At 41.7% G+C, this 23785-nt stretch overlaps 2 protein-coding genes across 2 annotated transcripts in view; one reads left to right on the plus strand and one right to left on the minus strand.

The window, feature by feature from the left end:
* Window positions 1-15505, plus strand: DDX17 (DEAD-box helicase 17). The gene is made up of 13 exons (XM_082240726.1): window positions 1-500; window positions 3016-3154; window positions 4687-4786; window positions 5651-5784; window positions 6832-6897; window positions 7052-7193; window positions 8063-8223; window positions 8305-8477; window positions 8894-9004; window positions 9558-9619; window positions 9939-9998; window positions 13798-14034; window positions 14712-15505. The coding sequence occupies exons 1-13, from the start codon at window positions 457-459 to the stop codon at window positions 15224-15226; spliced, it is 1944 nt and encodes a 647-aa protein (XP_082096852.1). The 5' UTR covers window positions 1-456; the 3' UTR covers window positions 15227-15505.
* Window positions 15409-23785, minus strand: part of KDELR3 (KDEL endoplasmic reticulum protein retention receptor 3) — a 13855-nt gene continuing 5478 nt past the window's right edge. Inside the window, exons 3-6 of the mRNA XM_082240751.1 lie at window positions 21390-21490; window positions 20140-20298; window positions 19691-19943; window positions 15409-18587 (exon numbers count right to left, since the gene is read on the minus strand). Of these exons, the coding sequence (XP_082096877.1) occupies window positions 18547-18587; window positions 19691-19943; window positions 20140-20298; window positions 21390-21490 (554 nt within the window). The 3' untranslated portion in view covers window positions 15409-18546. The remainder of the gene's footprint in view (window positions 18588-19690; window positions 19944-20139; window positions 20299-21389; window positions 21491-23785) is intronic.

Consider the following 23785-nt stretch of genomic DNA (forward strand, 5'->3'; position numbering starts at 1 on the left):
GCAAGGAGCTAAACGAATGCAGGCTACGCCTGCGTACTTTCTGTACCGCGCACGGTAGAAGGATCCTTTTGAACCAGCCCTTTACAACAGGACCGACGTTGCGTTTTTCGAGAATAAGCGCAGGCGCCCGTTCCCTCTCTGTTCCACCCGGCTATTCAGCGCCGTAGTCTACGCAACAGTCGGCCAGACCGACAACGTAAGAGGCAGCAAGCTAGGTTGGCGGCGGCCATTTTGTGTCGGGAGGTCGGAGAAGAAAGACGGCGTTGTCTTTCGCGCCGAGCGGTTCCTGCTTCCATTCCTGCCTTGGAGCCTGCGGGAATCGAGCCCTAGCGGGAGAAAGAAGGGATATAGCAGGACAATAACAACCGCGCTCGGGTCTTCTCAGCGCCAGGACTCCGGTCGTCGCTTTGCTCGCCCACGTAGCCTGGCGCCAGAGGACTCCTTCGGCCTGTGAGGATGCGAGGCTTTGGAGACCGAGGCCGAGACCGCGACCGCGGCGGGTAAGGAAGGCCTGGGCGGGGAAGGGAGCGGGGCGGCCTCCTCCGGGGAACCCGAGTCTACTGGGCTTCGCGACAGGCAGACAGAAAGCCGCCAGGAGCCGTTTTCCTGTGGCGATGCTCCTGCGCTGGGAAATGCTCCTTCCCTGCTGGGCCTCTGCCTGCCTCGTCGCTGCCGCACAGGAGACCCGCCAGGAGAAGAGAGAGGCCGGAGGGTCCTCGGCCCCTGCGGGTGGGGAAGCGAGCTAGAGGATTTTATGAACACGCTTCTTCGGGGAATAAGTTTATTTGATCTCGGGTGGTAATCCTGAGTAAACATAAGGGGCTACAGTGTGTTAAAAGCTGCTACATACATACATACGTGTGTGTGTATGTGTTTTGTAGCAAAGTTTACTGGTTTTTCACACAGCTGCACCTGTAATCCAACAGGTGAAGCTTTCTGCACCACCGCAACGCGGGGAGGAAAGCTTCACCTACTACTGGCTTCTCCCTTTGCCAGGAATTAAAGGTTGCAATATGGTTGCTGAATGTAACTAAGCGGATGGAAAATGGCGTTGCAATATGGAGTCCAAGGTGGGGACAGGGAGGTGCTTAATGTGGGCCCATGAGGGGTGGAGATCTGGGGTAGGAAATGCGAGACATTAGGAGGCGGGAACTAGAGGCTCCCTGGACAAAGTTCGTTTGTGTTCCTCTTCTCTTCCTTTAACTGATCGGAGGGCAGCAGGCCTCTGAACACACTTTGCACCGGTCCCAACTCCCGCAGATTTTATACTTGTTGATCACTTTATTTGATCCCCAACATTGCGTTCCTCCTCTTCCTCCGGGTTAAGGTGGGACACAGTATTTCCTCTGACTGTCAGTGTCACTTTTGCAGCAGTAGTAAAGTATTGTAGATTCTAAAGTACAGCTGCAGAGGCATAGTGCAATCCTTACCCCAGGGTGAATTTGTTCAAATCAGACGGGGTGTTCTGTAATATGATTGCAACCTAAGCTCATTTTAGCTCAGTTGTGAGAATTTCCTTGTGACTGTATAATGCTGTTGTTCAATGCCTTGTCGTGTTCTTACTTGGGATATTTAAGCGCAAGCCTAATTATAGAGTGCATAAACAGTTAGATAGCATATGTATCATTATCAGTATCATTTTCTTATGTTGTTACTTGAGGAGCATATGCCGTGGTCCCAAGCACATTTACTTGTTATAAGCCCTGTTCAAATCAAGGAGACAACTTGCATGTAAATATGCTTTGGATCAGCATTCAGTTTGAAAGAATTGGGATCAGCGGACACAGATTGTGGTGATACTGAAAATGATAACAACCCCAGGTGTTGCTTCTCCAACCACTGTAAACACTAATGTGGTAGAAGCATTGGTGCTGCTGTCACTGTGCTGCCAATACCGATATTGCTAATCTGATTGAACTGCGTGGGGATTTGCACAATTTTACCACAGTTTATAGATGTGTGACTTGCTGATTCAGTGTGGTGATACTGAGGTTCCAAACACCTCTGCCTGGAAGCACCCTGGCTTTGCAATCCTAATCCTGTTTACTCGGAAGTAAGGCCCACTACGTTAAATAGGACTTACTTCCCAGTAAATGAGAAAATCTGTAATAAAGTAATTTTTGAGCGTTCCATTGCTCATACTGCTGATAAGCTAGCTTTAGGCAGCCTACAGCACAGTCCATATGTGCTTAAAAGTAAGATTTGTTCAGTTAGATTTACTCCCATATAAGTATTGGTTGCAAACCTTTGCACACTTTGGTGTAAACTTCCCTGAACTCGCTAGGACTAGTTTATGTGTAAATGTGCTTAGAGTTGCACTGTTAGTGTCATAAATGAACTGTTGCAGTTAAAAGTGTATCCTAGTACATATGCATGCTTCCCATAACTTGTTGCTAAATTGTGCATAAAATGGTTTGATTATAAAGTTACCTTGTTTTTCATTTTGTTTTCATGTGTGGAATTTGATCTTTCAAAGTTATGCTCTGTTTTGTTAGAAAGTAAAGTTTAAAAAACTTGCAAAAATACTTAAAGGTATGTTTAGAATTTTTCAGTGTTTGCTGATAATACTTTCTAAAACATTTAGATTAAAGTAATTGCTTGGAATATTTTTTGCTGCTTTCCTGCAACAGTAAACAAAAAGACAATCCCTGGAATAAACATTTTATCAATTCTTGCTGTCTTCAGTATTTCCAGAAGCTGAACTGTTGTTGTTATGTTATTCATAAGCAACAATACTTCTATTGCCCCAAGGTCTCATTTTGTTTATTTGTTGGTTAAGGATATAGTATAGCAAATAGTCAGAGGGGGAGAATGTTGCTTTAATATAACTTCACTGAGATTCAGATTACAGGGAACCAGGCAGAGGGCCTTCTCGGTAGTGGCATCAATAAGATGAAATAGGTGACACTTTTCCCCATTACAGAAGTGTTTTCTTAGCTTAATGATAAAGACGCAAGCATATGTTTGTCAAATACTTTGCAAAATAACTTCAACTGGAATCCCCCTCCTCTCCAGGTTTGGCGGTCCACTTCCTCCTAAAAAATTTGGAAACCCGGGTGAACGTCTCCGTAAGAAGAAATGGGACTTGAATGAATTGCCTAAGTTTGAAAAAAATTTCTATGCTGAACACCCAGAAGTGGCCAGACTGACTCCAGTAAGTTTCATTTGTTCTTCCTTTTGTGCTTGGTATACTTGGAAACTTTCCCAGCTTTAATGCTTCCCATATAGAGTGCTAACACAGATATGAAAATAACTAGAATTATTTCTGTCAATAGCTTTGTCAGCCTGCACATTGCAGTAGTAATCTTTTCATTCACTTACTGCAATTTATAAAGTTACTTCTAATCTATCTTTTCTGTGATTACACAAGGCTTGTAAAAAAAGCCTACAAAAGTATTTTAAGCTACTTGCCCAGACATACTTAAGTTAGTAATTTGTAGCATATCAAATGGCCTAAATGGTAGCGAGAAAAAACATCTATTTTATAATATCTGCCCTTGGTAATTACCTGGGTGCCAGTTTTGCCTATGCAAGTCTAACTTGTTATATATGTTTATATAGGTGATTTCACCTTAAAACTGTGGCCTGGATGTTTTTTTGAGTTGTAGTGTATTTTGTTAAAAATGAACTTCTGGAATAAATTTGGTTTCAAGTGTTAAGTGCATATAAATTTTTCTGGCTTGTTTCAATCCAAGCACAGAAGACTGTTGTGCTCCGATCTTTGTAGGCCCTGAAGACTTAGTTATTAAAGGTCAGTTTTACATAGGCAGTGCCCTTTTGGATAGGAAACCTTTTTCTTCTTTACTTGTTCTCTGTCAGATGCTGGTTCTGTGGCATTACAGTTACGTATTATGAATTGTATGTGCTCAAATTGACAATTTTTTGTTGATACTGTGTATGTCTTAATTTTTAATATGCAAGTCACCTTGGAAGAAAATCACTTGGAAATGTTCTGAAATTAAGTTTCTCAAGTGCTTGTTGAAATTATTCACAACTCTTCAAGTTAACCAGTATGCAAATAAAGCATTTTAAAGGGAACTATCAATCAGATGCAAACCAAGTGGGAAAAATAACTTGCTAGATTCTTTATCTAAACTAAATTGAAATATTGATGCAGATGAGGAGTTATATGTGACTTACTAGTGTTTCGTTTTTGGATTAGTAGCATATTGAACATCTTGCAGTTTGGGCAAGGAATTCACCTGAGAAAACTTTGTTGCTATAAGACTCTGGATGGTGAATTCAGTGGGATTTGCTTCCTGATAAATGTATTCAGGAATGCAGCTCTAGAGGTTTTTTGGTGGTTTGTGTGTTGTTGCTTTTACTACATGGGATTTGTGATCCCCTGAGGTGGATGCAGTTTTGACGTGAATTCTAGTACCTACTTGGCTATACTTTCAATATTTTCTTGATAATGGAACTAATATGGAGAGAAATATTTTATAAAAAAACCTCTTATTCTGCCTTTCAGAGGTTAAAAGATGCGTTGTCTATCAAGTAGGGTTGTTGGAACATAAAGCTAAAGCTACAGAGCATTTTACTTTAAGTGCAAATGGATGATGATGCACTGATAGAAATGAAGGGGTTATCTTCTTCGTGACAACCAGTAATGTTTTTCATGACAATGGAAGGTTATATAAAAATTTATTTTCACAAGATTTATGTGCATTTTTTTACTCTAAACAGTATGAGGTTGATGAGCTAAGAAGAAAGAAAGAGATTACAGTTAGAGGATCAGATGTTTGCCCCAAGCCTGTGTTTGCCTTCCACCAGTGTAACTTTCCACGTAAGTATTCTGCTTTGCAGCTGTGACTAATGGGAGATCTTGGATGACATCAGTTTTGGGATGAAAGAGGGTGAAGAACCTGAAACTTCATTGACAGAAATACTGAGGTTGGGAAATCTGCTGAACTGGATGTGTTGGGTGAGGTTGAATGACCAGGTATACAACTTGGAGTTTCTCCCAGACAACTAGCTGATTTGCCATTTGCTAGTTGCACCCCTATTTGCCATAGTCATTGATGAGCTGATTACCTCAAAACTAAATTACTGTCATGCACTCTTTCTGGGACTACCTTTGAAATAGTTCAGAAGCTTCAGTGGCGGGGACCAATATGAGCATATAACACTGATTCTTTACCAGTTGCATTGATTCCCAGTGCTCGGGCGAAACTAAGCTTTATTTCACTTAGGTCTAAGACCCAGTTTGGCACACCCCCCCCATACATTTGCATACACGTTGTTGTTATTGAAGTCTTTCCCAGGAAACTAAATCTGGGTTCCCTTATTGACTGGTTTTAAGCAGCCTCTCAAGACTTGGTCCTTTAAATCTGCTTTTAAGTGATAACAATGCTGTTCTTTGTTCTTAGTTGTAATTTTAACAATCAGTTCTATTTCTAAATGAATTGCTTTTAGTACTTTTATTGTGAATTTTGTATCTGACAACCTTTTATTTAAATAATTTTTAAGTTGGGTACTACCTTAGCCCTGAAAGGTAGTATAAAAATCAATAAATCTTCAGTACTTGGCCCCAGAATGTGATACTAACATGTAGCATTGGTTAAACTGCACTCTGTAAAAATTTAATTCATACAGAATATATGCTGTGCTATTTTTAATGTATGGTTACATCTATGTTTTTAACTTTCAGAGTATGTAATGGATGTCTTGATTGACCAGCATTTTACAGAACCAACTCCAATTCAGTGCCAGGGCTTTCCATTGGCCCTTAGTGGTCATGATATGGTGGGCATTGCACAGACTGGCTCTGGAAAGACATTGGCAGTATGTATTTTTCAGTTTTTGTTGAATGATTTTTGTCTCCAAATTCCTTGGGAGGAAAGCACTTACTTTCAATCACAGTGACATTATGCATTCATGTGAAAAGAATAGAACAAAGCTGCTCCTCTCCTGTTACTTCTGCAGTACACCAAGGCTAAGTGCAGAATTTGGGCATATTTTTCCTTTTATAGTAAACTGTGAACATCTTGTAAAGATAGATAGATATCTAAAATTAAACAAGGACAAGGTAAAGGTGTGATATTTGGTTAATTTTTTCACATTTTATATCATGACACCTGAGCCTGTGCATGTTCGCTCAGAAGTATCATAGAGTTGTAAGGGAGCCTGTGGATCATCTAATCCAACCCCCTTCAATGCAAGTCTCACTTTGTCCTTTGAGACTTAACATAATGCTTTCTGCACTTATCTGGAAGTTATCAGTCTAAAGCAGCAATACTAAATGCTTATTTGGGCATGGTCCATTGTTGTTAATTGAAGCTGATGTCATGTAAGTAGATTTAGGCTTTTGTGGTGTATGTTCTTGGAGGGCTTGTAAGAAGTCAGCTGTGTAATGTTGAGTAGCATCACACTGAGGGGAATATTGTCATAGCTCATGAGCCTTTTATTCAGTTGTGCTGTAGCTTACGCTAAGCATCCTTTGCTTAGCTGATGGAGTCCTTTCAGCTTTCTGTATTTGGCTTTCTATGATTACTGTCTTACTGGCAGAAGCATCTAATGTTGCTGATCCTTGCTTCTCTGCCCTTGGTTCAGTGACTAAAACTTGAGAGTACAGCACCCGTGCATGCCTGATGATTATGGGAACCATGTTGACCCATTGCAGTATTGGTGTACTGCCCCTTTCACCTCCAGGTTGGCTGTTCTCAGATACATGAAGAGGTGAAAGCTGTAAATCTCATTTTAACTTAAAATGCGTATGTGAATTGGACAGCTGGTATATCCACTTTGTGTCTTTAAGCAGTATATAGGTAAGATTTGAGAAGTGACTTTCATTTTCATGTCCCATAATATCTTGATTTATCCCTGTTTCAGTACTTGCTGCCTGCAATTGTTCATATCAACCACCAGCCATACTTGGAAAGAGGGGATGGTCCAATTGTGAGTAAATATTTTTAATGCTTTTTTTTACATACATTTTATGCTTTATCATATTACATTTCAGTAAATCAAAGAGAGCTGTGAGCTTTGCCTCTGATGTTTAAGCATAGTTTACCTAAAATCACATGGTATTCTTTGATGCCTTCTTTTGCAGTGCTTGGTTTTAGCTCCTACCCGAGAGCTGGCCCAGCAAGTCCAACAGGTAGCCGATGATTATGGTAAATGTTCAAGGTTGAAGAGTACCTGTATATACGGAGGAGCACCCAAAGGTCCTCAAATCAGAGACTTGGAGAGAGGTAATTAACAGTGGGCTTGCTTTACGCAGGATGGTTGTAACATACTAAATGTGCAACCCCAATATGTGATTAAAACTTTGTATGGATACCTTCTTGGTAGCATATTTCAATTAATATATTTAAATTATGTTGGCTGTGTCATAGGTGAATGTATTTTTAATGAAAGTTGATGGATTTTCCCCCCTTTCATTTTCTTTCCTCTGTTTCTTCTTTACTAAATTTGTTACAGTAAGTGTGCAACTTACATACATTTAACTTGTGCGCATTCAGCTTTATATGCTTGACAAAAAAGAAAAACTAAATGGAAATGGGGTGGGTGTCCTGGAAAAAAGACTTTGGCAATTCCATCCACCATTGACCACAATGTGTTTTGATGATAAGTGATTTTGGCTTTAGGCCTGGTCCCCAGAACATAACCCCTGATAAGCTGTGGGCTTACTGTATTTAAAAAATCAACTGAAATATTTATAAAGGCTGAGGAAGTAGAAATTTGAAGCCTTAGGATAAGTCTTACATGAACAGCTTGTGAGCTGTACTAGTGAGGCTTTTCTTTACCATGCAGTCTTTTAAATATTGACCTAAATTGGAAGATTTCTGTCTGCCTTCATTAAAAAAACAAAGAGTTGTATGCATAGACTGTATGTAGACTGTTGGCTAAGAATGTTGATTGCATATTTAATGTCTGCAGTATCTCTATCTAAACTTCTTTAAGAATCCTAGGCTAAAAGGCCTAGGCTAACTTGATGCACATAAAAGTGTTGGCTGTGTACATAACTGTTGTATCTTTGAATTCAGTATTTGAATCCTTGGTTAATATTAAGTTCCTTTTATGCTAACTTTCATCCCCACCCCAACTTCATTCCCTGAAGGTGTTGAAATTTGCATTGCTACACCTGGACGTCTAATTGATTTCTTGGAAGCAGGGAAAACTAATCTCCGCCGATGTACGTACCTTGTGCTAGATGAAGCTGACAGGATGTTGGATATGGGTTTTGAACCTCAGATTCGTAAAATTGTTGATCAGATACGGGTATGTAAACCTTCACTGTATTAGCTTTCCTTAAATCCCCCCTTTAAAGAATACCACCTAGCTTAACATATATTCTTTCAGCCTGACAGGCAAACTCTAATGTGGAGTGCCACTTGGCCAAAGGAGGTGCGCCAGCTTGCTGAGGATTTCTTGCATGACTACGTCCAGATCAATGTGGGCAACCTGGAGCTGAGTGCCAATCATAATATCCTGCAAATAGTGGACGTGTGCATGGAGAGCGAAAAAGATCATAAGTATGGATGCTGTTGTAGTTCCCTACATTTTCTTGTAAATTAGACTTCCCCTCTCTCCTTTAAAGTAGCATTATTTAAGTAAGCCTATGGCAATTAGTTATTCAGGCAGACCCCGGACATGTAACTATTTAATGATTTTTATTGGTTTTTATCCTGCCTTTTGGATCTTAATTGGACAGTTCAAACAGTGCTCCTTGTTATGATAGTTCATGTGATTGAGGCCAAAAACCTATAGTTCGTTACTTTATCCATAAAACACCCACTGAGCTAAGCGAGTCTTTACTCATTATTTAAATGCTGTGTATAATTAATTTTGAGTGGATTGAATATTGCTGTAAATGACTTGCCTCAAATAATACAAAATGAGCTTATTTTTATGTTTATAATTTGTTGTGTGTGTGTGTTTTTATTCGAAGACTAATCCAACTGATGGAAGAAATCATGGCTGAAAAAGAGAATAAGACAATTATATTTGTAGAGACAAAAAGACGATGTGATGACCTAACTCGAAGGATGCGTAGAGATGGGTAGGCCTTCTGCTCTTTCTTTGAACTGATAATATTACAGATGAAAAGCCTTAAAGATGCATAGGGCTTAATTTTGTTGCTGCAATGATGTTCCTATGTTTAGCTTGCCATGGAATCCAGGTTGCAGAAGGAATGGTGTGGCTGCCTACTTGGAAACTTAATGTATGCAGTACTGTATTTGAGAATCCAGAGTGTACATGTTTTAAAGATGTTCATCAAAACAATTGCCAATAAGATAAAAAGGGAAAACTACTCTTCCAGAATCTGAGGGGATAGGTAGGTTGTTGAGGCAGCTCCAGGCAATGAGATACTAATTAACCACTAGCACTTTAAGTATGACACATAGATAATTATGTTCTTACTTTGGAAATGCACACACAGTAATTGAGTGGTGCAAGTAAAATAATATTGAAGAACATGCTCTTGTTCCCCAATGTATGTTGTTGCCACTTGGAACATTCGCTGGTGCAGTCTCTAGCCTTTGTAGGGCCACATTGTCCCCCAGAGGTGCATGTGGCAGCTTAAAACTGTTGAAAACCTTTTGTCTTTGTAGATGGCCAGCTATGTGTATTCATGGAGACAAGAGTCAACCAGAACGAGATTGGGTGCTTAATGGTGAGTAGCAGGAAAAGCTTCCCTAGCTTCCCAGATAATACTTGATTTTGCGCATAAGTGAAATACAATACAAAATCATAAGCTTATTGATCTCATCTATATGCTGAACATGCTTATTTTTAGCTATTTGTTGATTTCAGTATTGAGTTTGCATTCTTACATGCTTTCCTAATGGAAATGCAACAAAACAGAAAATTAAGTGCATGCAGTCCTAGTGTGAGTCGATGTAAAGGTTTCAAGTCTAATTCTGGAACCATGGGAAAGAAAGATCCGTTTCATATGTGTGATTTTTGTGACTTAATGGCTTTTTTCCTTTCAGAGTTCCGTTCTGGAAAGGCTCCTATCCTCATTGCTACGGATGTTGCATCTCGTGGGCTAGGTTTGTACACATGGGCTTCTCTGCCTGCTTCTCAGGTCGTTTCTTTAGATTTGAAACTTATTCCAAAGAATTTTAAAGCGTGACTTTCCCCCACATGTGAAATGCCTTTTTTAACATTGATCTTTTTTTTTCTTTCATATTCAAAATCTCTTCCTGCTCCTAACAACAGGCTTTGGTCTGCAGCAAGGCCTAGGCATGACTAATCGATCGCCAGTGGGGAGAAGAGACGTCCAATTACTCAAGCCCAATTGTTCCACACACCCTCTCATTTCCAGCTTCAGCTTTGTTGCTGGATGACTAGGATTGGACTGCACCCACTAAGTTGTTCAGAATTACCAGACGGTAGAGCAAACATCTTTTTAAACATCCCTCTCTGTCCAGATGCATTACTAATGTAATTGCACCTTAGAGACTCACCACTACTATGGAGGACTGTTTCACATACATGAACGTAACTTGTATTTTAACACACGAGCATTATCCCTCATTTTCCCACCTAGACTGGATTGCTGAGGTTATATAGTAAAAGCTACAAGGGGTTTCTTGTAGTGTGATGTATCTCAGTTTTCTTCAGTGCTGTAAAAATGGCTGCTTCCGGATGCTTGGGTAAACAGTCCCGCTTTAATATCTGTATTGTGATTAAGCTCTGCATCTCAATTGGCCAGAAATGTCAGATTCTCCATATTGTAGATATTTTGGAAATCTGGAAGAGGCCACTCCTGGGAGCTGTTAGTGTTGAATTTGGTGGACTGGCCCACAGTGGCAGATCTTGTACCCAATCAATGAAAACAATCCCTCAGGTTGTTCAGAGTGACTTTGTTTAAACAGAGGATTTTGTCACTTGAAATGCTTAGTTCCCAAATGTGATAAACATACTAAAAAAGTTGTTAGCCTTTAATCACATAACCTTCATTCTCACATGCCATCCCCTAAATTGGAAACACTTCTCTAGAGGTGTTCATATGGATTTCAGTCTCTGTCCTCTGGGGTCATGTCTGGACCTGTGCAGGTAGAACTTGGGCCTGTTAGGAGAAGGGGTGAGGCCAGATTTTTTTGGCAGTGGTTTTTAAACAGGCTTGCTGTGTGCTGGTAGCTTCTTTGTGCATCTTGCCTAGACACTTAAAATCAGCCCTTCTCATATATATATATATTTCCCCAAAACAACTCATTTGGATACTATTTAAGGAAAACAGTCTCCCCGTTCTGCCTTCTCCACTTCACCGAGGCTGGGGGGAAAAGGTACCAGAGTCTGTTTCTTGTTACTAAATAACATCTTGGCTTGTTTTGGGGCCCAGAGTTTGCTGCTTAATAATACGTAGCTGGCAAACCTCTGGACGAATTCCTCCAAGTTCCTGGAAAGTGAAGGCTTCTACCTAAAACATAGAACAGGGGCGCGCACTTTTTGGCTGAGTCACCAGGGTTTTTCCTTCTACTCAAAGGAACATTGGTCTCAGAAAACTCCTTCCAGGTAAGTTGAGTCCCCCATAATGGCTTCTTTATGAATAACCCCCAGGAGAGAAGACTTCCCTCTGCACTGTTTTTCATTAAACACTTCACTCTGTTAAAGTCAAATCATTAAATTTCTTTTTGTTTGTTTTCTTTAACAGAAACTTTATCAGCTGCCGATCACTCAGTGCAGGTCTGGGGACATATCTACATTGGTGGTCGAAGCAGCTCTCTAGATGAAGCGTGTTTGCTAGTTTCTGCCCCTCCCAATTAAATGCCCAGTCATTTTCCGGGGGCATCTCAGTGTGAATGCATCCCCAGGTAGCCATATTCCTTTCTAGAATGATCAAGAACGGAATCTCTATAATTCCTTGGAAGAAATACTGTGATGAGCACAATTTTACATCAGTGCAAGATAGAATAGTAAGAAGTCATTTTTCTGCATGTTACCTCCCCTCCCCCACTCAGATAATGTGGATCTGATACACACCTTTTAAAGGTAGAAATTGACCCCACCTCTTTTCTCTTCCTTGTTGCCCTTCCATGGATTTCCACCAAAATCCAGTCATTGAGACCTTCATTGTTAACTGGCAGTCTCTGTGCTTTCTAACAAGGATATGCTTCCTGGTATTCATTATGGCTACCTAACTAATGGATGTACAGAATGGGATTGGCTGAGGTCCCATAGCCTGCTGTTTGTCAGACTCCAGTTAAATCCTAGCTATGAAGATGTGAATGCACTTGGTATGTTACCCTGCCCTTACCCAACTCTTGCCCTTTGAGATCTTTGCACCAAGGACCCTAGCTGGAGACTCGCGCTGCCCCCTGTGAAATCTTGCCTTCTCACTTTTTGGTGTGATTCAGGACTTTGGAGTCTGGAAAGATTGAGGAGCCCCCCCTTGGTGTAATAAGAAACAGACGTAATACCCCTTTGCCACCACTACAGCCCACTTTTATTTTTGCCCTTCTCCCCATCCCTTTATTTGAAATTGATGCAGTCTGGGCAATAGATGCAGCCTGACCTTTTGGATGTAATTTTTAGCATCTGCATTTTTGACAGTTGCCCCCTTTAAGCCCTGTGAGGGGACAACAAGCGTTGGAGGACCTGAAACCTTTACGTGAACCCAGGTTCTCAGGCGCTTGACAGCCAAATGGGGCTACAGAGAAGCATCCATGCCAGTTCACAGAGCGAGCGTGTGTGGGGACTTCTCGCTGCCATGGACCCTTGATGCATGCTCCCCGCGCTCCAGTGGTCCCGTGTCAGAGGGCGGAGTTTTCGAAAGGAGGCCGCCAAAAATAAAAGGCAAAGAGACGGGATCGTCTGCAGCGATTTCCCACAGGAGGAGGGAGTGTGCATCGGTCTGGTAACAAAACAGGGAATGTTTCTAATTTTTACGAGAAAAGTCAATCTGTGTTTTATCTTGGATATAATCTCAATATTCTCTGTAAAATGCAGATTTTTTTGTAAGAGCTGTTAAATTTTAATGTAAAATTGCTGTTTAAAATGTATTGCAATTTTTCTCAAAGCATTACACTAACATTTACTTATTTTCTGCCTTTTGCACCTGTGAACTTTAAAATGTTTCCTCGAAGGTTTTGAATGTTTAAATATTAGGTTATTCCCATTGTTCAAGTTAGCTGCAAGCAGTTTATGCTAGAAATCTCACCAAGATAGTCTTGGTGATATCAAATGTTAGTGTGATACACCTTTTTAAAGGAGAATTAAAATTATCTGAATGTCCATTGGCCAAACTGTACTTCAAATTTAAAATGGGGGTAATTTATAGATACCAGGAAGAGGGGGAATAAATTATCTAAGCTATCAATTTTTTTGGGAAAGCATTTCCCCCCCATTTTTGTAACAATTGGAAGGTAAGTGGTTTCAGTGTTGCTGGACTTTGTAGACTTCTCCTAACAGAGTTAAAGGCATGTGGCAGTTCTCTCCTACATCCAGTCCAGTTGCTGTGTCCATAAAAAGAATGGCACATTTGTTTGATGACATGCTGGTGTAAAGTTGCCTGAATTCCACAAATGAAATGTTTGGAGATTAATATTATTTGTGTGTGTGTTCATAGCATGCATGCAGCAAAGGATGGATGAATTTTAGAGGAAGAATGAACTGCTTTGACTTGACTTTCTGAAAATAAATTATTTATGTCCATGGGCATATCTCTCCATTTAGCCTTTCGCTCTGTTGGGAAAAGTCTGTACTGTCTTTATTCTTTACAACTATTAACTTTTTTCTTTTTTCTTGTTACTGTCACCTGCATTTGTGCTCCCCACCTTCTGTTGGCACATCCTTCCACCATATCCTGTCCTCAACCTCTCACTGTGCTTTGGTTGCTTCACAAAGATGTGGAAGACGTAAAGTTTGTGATAAACTACGACTATCCAAACAGCTCGGAGGATTATGTGCACAGAATCGGCCGTACTGCCCGTAGCACCAACAAAGGCACTGCCTATACATTCTTCACACCAGGGAATTTGAAGCAGGCCAGAGAGCTAATAAAAGTCCTAGAGGAAGCCAATCAGGCTATCAATCCTAAACTGATGCAGCTTGTGGACCATAGAGGTGGTGGTGGAGGAGGAGGTAAGAAGCTTCTTTCTACATGTGTTTTGTTTTTTGCAGTTTCCATATTGGTTGCCTTTAGCTTGCCAGCTACATTTAATAGAATGCTATCAAGCACTGTACCCAGTGCCTTGTCTATTACCCTGTGCCTGGCATTACACTGCTGTGCTAGCTCTGACCTCCCAATATGTGGTTATCTGCAAAGAGCCACTGTGCATGAGCAACCAATTGCTTCATAGGGCTTTCCTGGCAGACAGCCACACTCAATGCACGGTTAGTGTCAGGCGAGCGGGAAAGTGTGGCCCTGCCATGGCATTGCTCCTACATGCAAATGCAAAAAACTCATGCATAAGGTTAAGTGTATAGTGTAAGCTCAGTTGATCTAGAGCAGGGGTCAGCAACCTTTTTCAGCTGTGGGCCGGTCCACCGTCCCTCAGACCATGTGGTGGTCCAGACTATATATATTTGGGGGGGGGGGAATGAACAAATTCCTGTGCCCCACAAATAACCCAGAGATGCATTTTAAATAAAAGGACACATTCTGCTCATGTAAAAACACACTGATTCCCGGACTGTCCGTGGGCCGGATTGAGAAGGCAATTGGGCCGCATCCGGCCCACGGGCCTTAGGTTGCCTACCCCTGATCTAGAGGGCATTTAAGTGAGCTTGACACCATATTCATTCATCTGTACCATCAGGCGGCCGCTCTCGTTACCGTACCAGCAACACCTCCAACAATCCCAATCTGATGTACCAGGAGGAGTGTGAACGGCGGCTCCGGGGTGTTAAAGATGGCCGGAGAGACTCGGGCAGCTTCCGAGACCGTGAACGCGGCGAGAGCTTTGCAAACGGAGCCAACAAGGCCTACGGTGGTGCATATGGGAGTGCAAATTCTGCGTTTGGGTCGCAGCAGGGCCAGTATGGCTATGCCCAGGGAGCCTATGGAGCTGCTGCTTACGGTGCGAGTGGCTATGGGGCAGAATATGGTGCCGCTGGCTATGGCGGAGCAAATGCTGCCAATGCCGGGAGAAACTCGCAGAGCACAGGCCAGCAGCAGTATGCAGGAATGGGCCGTTCCGGCCAGCAGCCTCAGCCTCTCATGTCGCAACAGTTTCCTCAGCCTCCAGGCACTAACGTGATGGGCTATATGGGACAGACTGCCAACTACCAGTATCCACCCCCTCCACCACCCCCTCCCCCTGCACGCAAGTGAGACCATTTGGTTTATAGGTGACCAGTCAAGACTTGCAAATAAGAACCCTTTCTTCTCCCCTTTCCCTCACCACCCCTGCCATCCCCATTGTGGTGTTTTCCCCTAATGCAGGTTAGATGTAGAGTTCACTATCGGATACTGTCCGTAAACATTGGCCCCGGTCTACATTTCCAATTTTGTTTTTAAAATTAGAGTTGACTGGAAAACTAACTTCTCTTTACATGTTTTGGCCTTGCATGTTAAGAAACCTGAAATGATTTTTTTTTCTCACCCCCCCCCTCCAAAAAAACACCTACAAGGCAGATATGTCCCAGCCCAGTTGTCATTGTGTCTGAGGCTTGTGTATGAAAACTTGCTGCAGAGAGGAACAACTTATCCATCACATAGACCACAAGAAAGATGTTGTGTAATACTCCTTAACAGAATATTTGAGGTGGTGTAATTTTTGCTTATTAAAATTGAGACTTTCCACAAGGACAGTTCAACCCGAGTCCTTGAATAGGTGGATTTTGAAAATATAATAATTGTTTTGACTCGTCTTACAGTTGTTCCAAACCTCTCCACTTTACAGACAGAAAGAAACAAAAACATTTAATTTTGGCTAGCATTTTTGCAGCACCTGGATGTCTTATCAACCCTTTGCGTAAGGGATTTAAAGAAAGTGTGTTAGAAAAATAGTTTTCTTTTCTGTACTTCTCCCCAGTTTTCATAACTAAATCATTCATTCTTAAAAGTTAATTGGATTTCTCTGTGGTACTCAAATTACTACCAGCTAGATTTTTCACCCAATAATAATAAAACCTTATGCCTTCCCACCTCAAGTTCCAAATTGCACTTCAGCAGAAAATACTGAGGAAAATTAAGCAGTCACCATTTACTTGGTGTATATGTCCTTAATATAACATCTCTTATTGGGCAGATTTCAGGATCCCACTGTGCTGTGTAAAATGGTTCAGTTTTTCTGTTTCAAATTTTGAAGAAATTTACTTTAGGCCAAATGGAATCTAACCCCCTCTTTAGTGGGGAGGAGGAAGAGATGGCCAGTAAGTCTTGGAGCTGCATTCACATCCTGATCTGAATAGGGCTTTCCTTGGCTTTTTGAGTGAGTTTCTTCAACTGTCTTTTACACTCAGCTTTTACAGGTAGGTAGCATTCTAGGAAATTTTAGGAAAGGATGGAACTTTAGTAAACCGTTCCATTCAATCATGTTGATTTTTTCCCCCAGGCTGAGCAAGGTTGTAGGTTAGTGAGTGGGGAGAGTGGGATAGAATTCTTCAAGTACTAAGGCTTATGTCCTGTGACTATAAGAAGAAGGGTTGACAAGTAGTTGGCTTTTTTTAGTGCATCACCGGCTATGTTTGGACAACATGGCAGGAGATCACTTGTGTACTGTACTGATTGAGAGGCATAATGTATGTGCTACAGTGTTTTCTGTTTTGGGAAATGCATAGTTCAAATAAGTACAACAGCCCATTTACTTTATTGCAATGTGGGGCTCGTTTATTTTTTAAAAAGGGGCCGTTACATTTGTATTCCTCAGTAGAGAACAGCCCGGGGATCGATAAAAAGTTGTGTGTCTGCACGCAACATACAGGTAGGTTGTTGGCACAGACTGTGAGAGGGAAATTTGCCAGTTCAAATAGCCCTTGCTTCATTTGACTTCTGTAATTGTACGCTGGAGAAATGAGAAGTCTAGTAGTAAGCTTCAGTGCTGAAAAGATCAGAAATGAACGTTCATTTTAGAAACGTATCATGGAATATCTTGTTAGCTCATGCAGAATATTAACAACCATTGAATGCTCTGGTATGTTCTGGCCATGTCCCACTTGGTGCTGCTTGGTTCCACTTACCAGCTAAAGAGCCCCCTTGACAAAGCGGTGATGTCCATTGTTCCTCCAGTAAACGTATGTCGAAATGCCAGTCCAGCATCTTCCCTTCCAAATAAATTACTGTGTGGGCTTTAAGTTGAAAGATTTAAACTTTAGAGGCTTTTTGGGTCGGATCAGTGCTCTGTTTCAACCCTTACTGGTATTTGAACACATTCCTGTTGTATTAACAAAGACTTGAATGGAAGGATTCATAGCTCTGTGGTATTCAGGCACAGCATACTAAAAAGCTATGTTACTATTAGTTTGTAAATTGTCCTTTTGATACCATCTTGTTTTCTTTTGTAGGTATGAATAAAAATACTTGTCAATAAAGAATGAACTCTCTCTCATTTAAAAGGTAGAACCTCATATGCTCTTTTTCCAGTAAGAAATATCTAATTTCTCTATACAACAAGTATAGGAATGAACATTTTAATGTCCATAGTAGGCTTCATTGGCTTTGTAGCTGATTGACTGGCTGAACCCAAAGGGTGCTCACTAATGGTTCCTCAGTGTTGTGGAAAAAACAAGTGGGGTGCCACAGGGTTCTCTCCTGGGTCCACATTGTTGCTCAAGGTCTTTATAACTGACCTGGATGGACCAAACTGGGAGGGACAGCTAATGCTACTACTGAAGACAAAATTTGGATTCAAGATGATCGTAACAGATTGGAGAACTGGGCCCAAACTAACAAAATGAATTTCAAGAGGGACAAATAAGATTCTGCACTTAGGCAGGAAGAACAGGCTGCACAAATAGAAGATGGGGGACACCTGGCTTACTAGTACATGTGAAAAAGGTCTTGGGGTCTTAGTGGACCATAAGCTTGACATGGGTCAACAGTGTGATGCAGCAGCCAAAAAGACTAATGCTATTCTAGGCTGCATCAGCAGAAGTATAGTGTTCCGATCAAGGGAAGTAATAGTTCCGCTCTACCTTGCCTTGGTCAGGCCCCACCTGGAGTACTGTGTCCACCTCTGGGTTCCACAATGTAAAAGGGTTGTTGACAAGCTGAATGTGTGCAGAGGAGGGTATCCAAGATTATCAAGGGTCTGGAAGCAGAGCCTTTTGAGGAATGGTTAAGTAAGTTGGGAATGTTTAGCCTGGAAAAGAGATTTGATAGTCATATTTGAGAGAGAAATAGAGATAATTGTGAAAAAAGTATACCAAAAGATACTTCACACTATTTTATTTGTTATAGTTCAAACACCAACAAACATCCCCATACAAAAGAAAACGTAGATACTGTTCCAACACTAAATTAGAAAGTGTTAAGCCTAAAGTGTTAGCCACCTGGACCTCAAATCTCTCAGGCACAGTCTGCTAGTCACAGTGTAGAGAAGCAGGTAAGTTCTCTGAATGCGAGCTGAGCCATATGGGGGAAAAGCGGAAGAGGACACCCTCCAGTCCTGGAGCAGGCTCTTCAGGAACTTGTTTCGCTTGGGTGTGTCTTCAGATAGGCATTGGGAGGCTCAGCTTCTTGCCTTTTAATACTAAATGGGAAAAATGAATTAAGACTTAAACTGTTTGTTCTGACAGAAAGGAATGCCACCTTGCCTCTACCAAATGCATTCATGCTGCCATTTTTAATGGTGCTTTTAGCTCGCGAATTGCAAAAACCCCCAACATAGCAGTAAGCGTTTTGTAGGCAACCCCTTTAGGATGAGAAGATTCCATAAACTCTTGTCACCTCTGTACAAATCTTTGTTTCTAATAGCAGCAAGAAACCCTGCACATGTTACGGTCACAGTGCCTTAGAATTTCAGAATACGGGACGTAGTTAATAACAGGCTGAAAGATAATTAAAAGAGTTCTATGCTATAATACTCAATAATTTGTGGAGTGTTCTGCATAGTTTCCAGTATTTGTAATCTGAGATGACTCCCCACCCTCAAGAGGCTTCCTCCGCACTGCTTTAACGTGCAGAGCACGCTACTCATATAGCAATGTAGAAATTGTCTTATAGGCTTGGTAGCTTCTGAGTTGGGTTTAAGTGTTTAATATTTCATGTAATTTATTTATTTAAAAGCATTGATCAACCACTCAGCGTTCTGAAAATCTCTTGAGCAGTATACAATATAAAAATAGTATTTTAAAAAAGTAACTCAAGACACAGAAAGCAGAATAAAAGCATTCAGAGTCTTCAAGCACATAAAATAGCCCTCTCTTATGGGTCAGGGAGGAAGTCTTTAAAAGATTTTGGAAAGTAGCCGATGGCTGCCGCTTTACAAATGGCATATACTGCTGCTTAATTCTGAGAGTTTTTTTTACTGCTGGGGGCCCTCCCATTGGAGAATGTGCAAAGCTACATTTTTGAATGCCAATTTTCAGATCACTGTCCCATGATACTCTGCAAGCAGCAGTACCGCAATCAGAATTTTCCTATATGACCTAAGTGCTCTTGCCCATCTGTACAGGACCAGGTGGTCTTTCAGGCGACCGCTGTTAAAATGTTCTGGGTGGAAAAGAAACAAAGCCAACAGGTTCTGTGGAAAGGGGGGTGTGGGGAGAGCAGAGCTATAGCTGACCTGCCTGATCTCTGCCACAATTGTGGTCAGTTTCTGCCACTGACTAGCCAACATTCTGTGACCCTTACCTTTCGTGACATAGAGGTAAAAAAAGTCGCAGTAGAAGATGGTCTGTACTACTCCAGACACCACAGCAATTTGATCGTAGAAGTTCTCTGTGTGGTAGCGCCAGATCCAGTTTGCAAGGTAGAGAGCGCGATAGAGGCCCAAGAAGAAAAGGTAGTGTGTCGTGATAGTTTCAGCTTCACCTGTTTTGCTGATCATGAAAAGTTGTGGAAGGATAGCCACTGATTCCAGGTAAATTGAGAAAGTCCAGAGAATCTTAAGGGAAGAATAAAGGGAAGTCCACGTTAAATGTTAGTAATACATGAATTAGTCCAGAGAAAAACATGAGTTTTATTTTGGGCCACCTTTACCTTTCATTGGGCAAAAGAAAGTTCAGTTCCAGACACCAAAGGTTCAAGGAAACTTGATGCAATTACTACCTTCTTCCACTTAATATGAATGGCTTTCTTACCTCTAATGGGGTGAAACTGTGGTTTTCTAAAAATGACAGGCCTGTAACTGGAACTAAAAGGAATTCGAGGCGGAAAGAGTCATTCTCACTATCAAAGGTTTTCCGGAATTTCCCATAGATCAGGTACACTGTAAAGTAGGCACAACTTAAGAAAACAACCTGCAGAGGAATACAAAAATCAACTTACTTTCTCATAGTGCAAATCTTTTGAGGATTGGTCTGCTCAAACTTTTAGAGCCGTGTCTGCTAGAATCCACTAACCTAAGTGTTTGCTGGCTGTTCTTTGGCTGATTGCAGACAAGATTCAATTTGTTGTCATTACCTTATCGCCTAAGGTACTCTGGTTTGGCACCTTTAATGCACTCTTAAGATGATACTGCATGTATTTTTTATGCATGTACACACACACACACACACACACACACACACACACACACACGAAGCCCATTAACTACATCTCTTGTTCTTCCCTAGCCACCCTTGCTTAACCTGCTGTAAGAGTGGCTTTACAAGCCTCAGAAGTGGTGCACCTTGTTCCAATCAGACTCACTGGGTCATTACCACTCTGCTCTAGATTAAGCAATGGGGGAACAGGGAAGAGGCTGCACATATTTAAAATGTCATCTTTCTCTGACACAGTCTGCTTTCTCTCCCCAGTACAACAAAAACCTAGTGTGCACTGGCACTATTCTATTAGAGCCCTGAGCACTGTAGCCCTGCGTTCGTAAACAAGTTCATTGTGGCTTTGGGATGGGAATGGACTGCCTTGTTCAATCTCAATGAAGCAAGATGACGAGTGATTGTATCACTTTATTTCTTTATACAGTGGTACCTCGGGTTACATACACTTCAGGTTACATACGCTTCAGGTTACAGACTGCTAACCCAGAAATATTACCTCAGGTTAAGAACTTTGCTTCAGGATAAGAACAGAAATCGTGCTCCGGCGGCGCAGCAGCAGCAGGAGGCCCCATTAGCTAAAGTGGTGCTTTAGGTTAAGAACAGTCCTCCAGAACGAATTAAGTTCTTAACCCGAGGTACCACTGTAATTGAAATTCTTTCAGTAATATGTTAATAGAAAACCCTCTACCTCTGTAATTGAAATTCTTTCAGTAAAATGTTAATAGAAAACCCTCTACCTCCACTGAAAATGGCCCTTTTCATAAAGTTATAAATCAGGGTCTGAACATACCAGAATTGTTCCTATCTCAGACTGACTAGATGGAGGGCACTTGAACTCTTGCCCTTACCTTCATGACAGTATTATAGATGGAGATGAAGTTCGTGACCAGGTCAAGGTAACGGCTTGTGAAGACAAGTGCAAAAAGGATCTGGCTCTTTCCTGAGATACCTGCAGGCCAAAAAAGGAAATTAAATGAGCAGATGATGAAGAAAAATAAACAAGCCGGGAGAAGTGCCTGGGCCTTTGGCACTGGCATAATAAACAAGCAAAGTTCTTAGTTGGGTAAGGGAGGTAGCAACTAGCACCACAAGCCACAAACTTCAGAGCTCCCCACAGAGGCGGACTTGAATCCTCTGGCAGCACAAACACAGCCTGGAGAGGATCACCCTTCTGCCAAGTGAAGAGGCACAGTCAGAGAATGAAAGGGGGCTGTTTCAGCTTCAACACTCAAGCCAGCTCCACTGCCAAGTGAAATGGAGAAGCTGTGGATGTCTTCCCAGGATCCAGGGTGGGAAGAAAGATAACCCACACACCATCATTGTATTGATGCCCAACACAGAAAATCAGCATAAACACAGTGGTTTGTTAAGGATGTTAACAATTATAGTGGTAGACTACAGTTCCCAGGATTCTTTGGGGGAGGCCATGTGCTTTAAATGTGTGGTGTGAATGTGAGCAGTGTTGCCCCTCTCTTCTGAAAGACAAGTTGACCTACAGTATACTGTCTGGAAATTTCAGGCAAATATTACAAAGTGAGTGTAGAAAATAAATGGTAATGGAAGAAAACAAGTGGGTGTAGGGGGGCAGTGCAGGAGAAAGGTAATTGATCCCCAGGTGGCAGCAGTTTTTGCTCATGGAAACACAAAAAGATCCTTATGGCACTTTGAAAACTAACAGATTTATTGTACAGCTGGAGGCCACAAGAAGCCTGTTAGCGTTTAAGATGCCACAAGCCTCTTTTTTCTGTAAGAGACTAACATGGCTACCATCTGGATTTTGTTTGTAGGTTTTTTTCTACGATACTCCCTTACGTAGAGCTCAGAGAAAGGCAGCGAAGTGGGAAGGGGGGGGGGAGAGCAGGTAGGAAAGTGAGGAAGCCAGAGCAAGATTCACAGACTGCTGCTACTAACCCTCTCAGCCCTAGCGCTGCTAGTGAACACACTATTATTATTATTATTAATTAAATTTATATACCACCCCTTAGCCAAAGATCCTCGGGCAGTGTATGACATTAAGAACATAATTTGCGCAGTACAATAAAAACCACAATGCACAGCATAATGATAAAATAATCATAACAACAGTCCCCTCCCACACCTTTAACAAGCCATAGATTACTTAATGGTCAAAGGTCTGGATAAAGAGGAATGTTTTCTGGGCATCTCTCAAGATGCTGCTATAGCAGCAGAGTTAAGGTGCCGACAGAGGCAAGCAATTTTATCCTCAAAATGCTTGGCAAATAAGTCGCAGTGAGCTACCATAGGTTCTACCACCTATTTGGGGCCAGTCTGCAAAAGGCCCCACAGTAACTAGAAAAGCTCTGCCAGATAGCATAGTGAGGTTGAAGTGGAGGTAGCAAGTATGTCTTCTTTCCTGCCTTCTCTGCCACTGAGTAAGCTAAAAAACTGCACACTCTCCAGGGTTCAGTTGTATTTGTCTGGCGTTTCCCTCCACTTGTGTTCAAGTCATCTCCCGGATTGCTTCTTTGCCCTATTTTCAGTAGTATACCATAGAGCCAAATAGGCTCCACGAAGCACTTGGGAGCAATTGTGTCAATGGCCCAAGCCATCCAGATATCTAACAGGAGCACCAGTCATAACAGCCACACACACACACACACACACACACACACACACACACTCCGGCCATATGGAAACCACTTGGATCCATCAACCTCTGAGGGCAGACCATCCTTAAAGGTCTCCCACTTCTGCAAAGGGAGAAAGGTGCTGAAAGCCTAAAGCTCAACAAGAAGTCCTCTGACCATGACAAGGGACTGATGTCAATATCCCATGTTTCTAGATTACCCTCTTCCCATCCAGCCAAAAAGACAAATATTGCATGGTGTGCAATTGTAAGTGCTTGGTTTTTCCATGTTACACACGTGGCATGTCACTTGAGGTAGGGGTGTTTGCAATTCAGGCCAGCATGGCTGTTCTCTCTCTCTCCCCCCCCCCCACAATTTTTTTTGGATTTATTCAAACTGCTCCCATCAATGTATCTTGCCAAACTAAGAGACCATTCTCAATCCTTGCTCAATCATTTTGCTGCCCTCAACACTTCCCATACTGATCGACCTTGAACAGTTCAAATGGCAATATTCACTGGGGCAGCCTCTTCTGTGTTGAGAGTGCAACAAGTTCCCGAATGCAGAGAAACGAGATTAAACAGATTGGAAGATCAAAGCTAGAAAAGTAGATTAGGGAGTCATCGTTGGTTTACAGGTTGGTGGCATTACTGCCA

This window comes from Podarcis vaucheri (assembly GCF_965113315.1).
Source record: "Podarcis vaucheri genome assembly, chromosome: 10".
NCBI lineage: Eukaryota > Metazoa > Chordata > Lepidosauria > Squamata > Lacertidae > Podarcis > Podarcis vaucheri.

Excerpts from the sequence above, each read along its gene's own strand:
- DDX17 (XM_082240726.1), top strand. The coding sequence starts at position 457 with ATGCGAGGCTTTGGAGACCGAGGCCGAGACCGCGACCGCGGCGG. Across the intron at positions 7,194-8,062 it reads AATCAGAGACTTGGAGAGAG|GTGTTGAAATTTGCATTGCT; the intron begins GTAATTAACAGT and ends CATTCCCTGAAG. Across the intron at positions 9,620-9,938 it reads ACGAGATTGGGTGCTTAATG|AGTTCCGTTCTGGAAAGGCT; the intron begins GTGAGTAGCAGG and ends TTTTCCTTTCAG.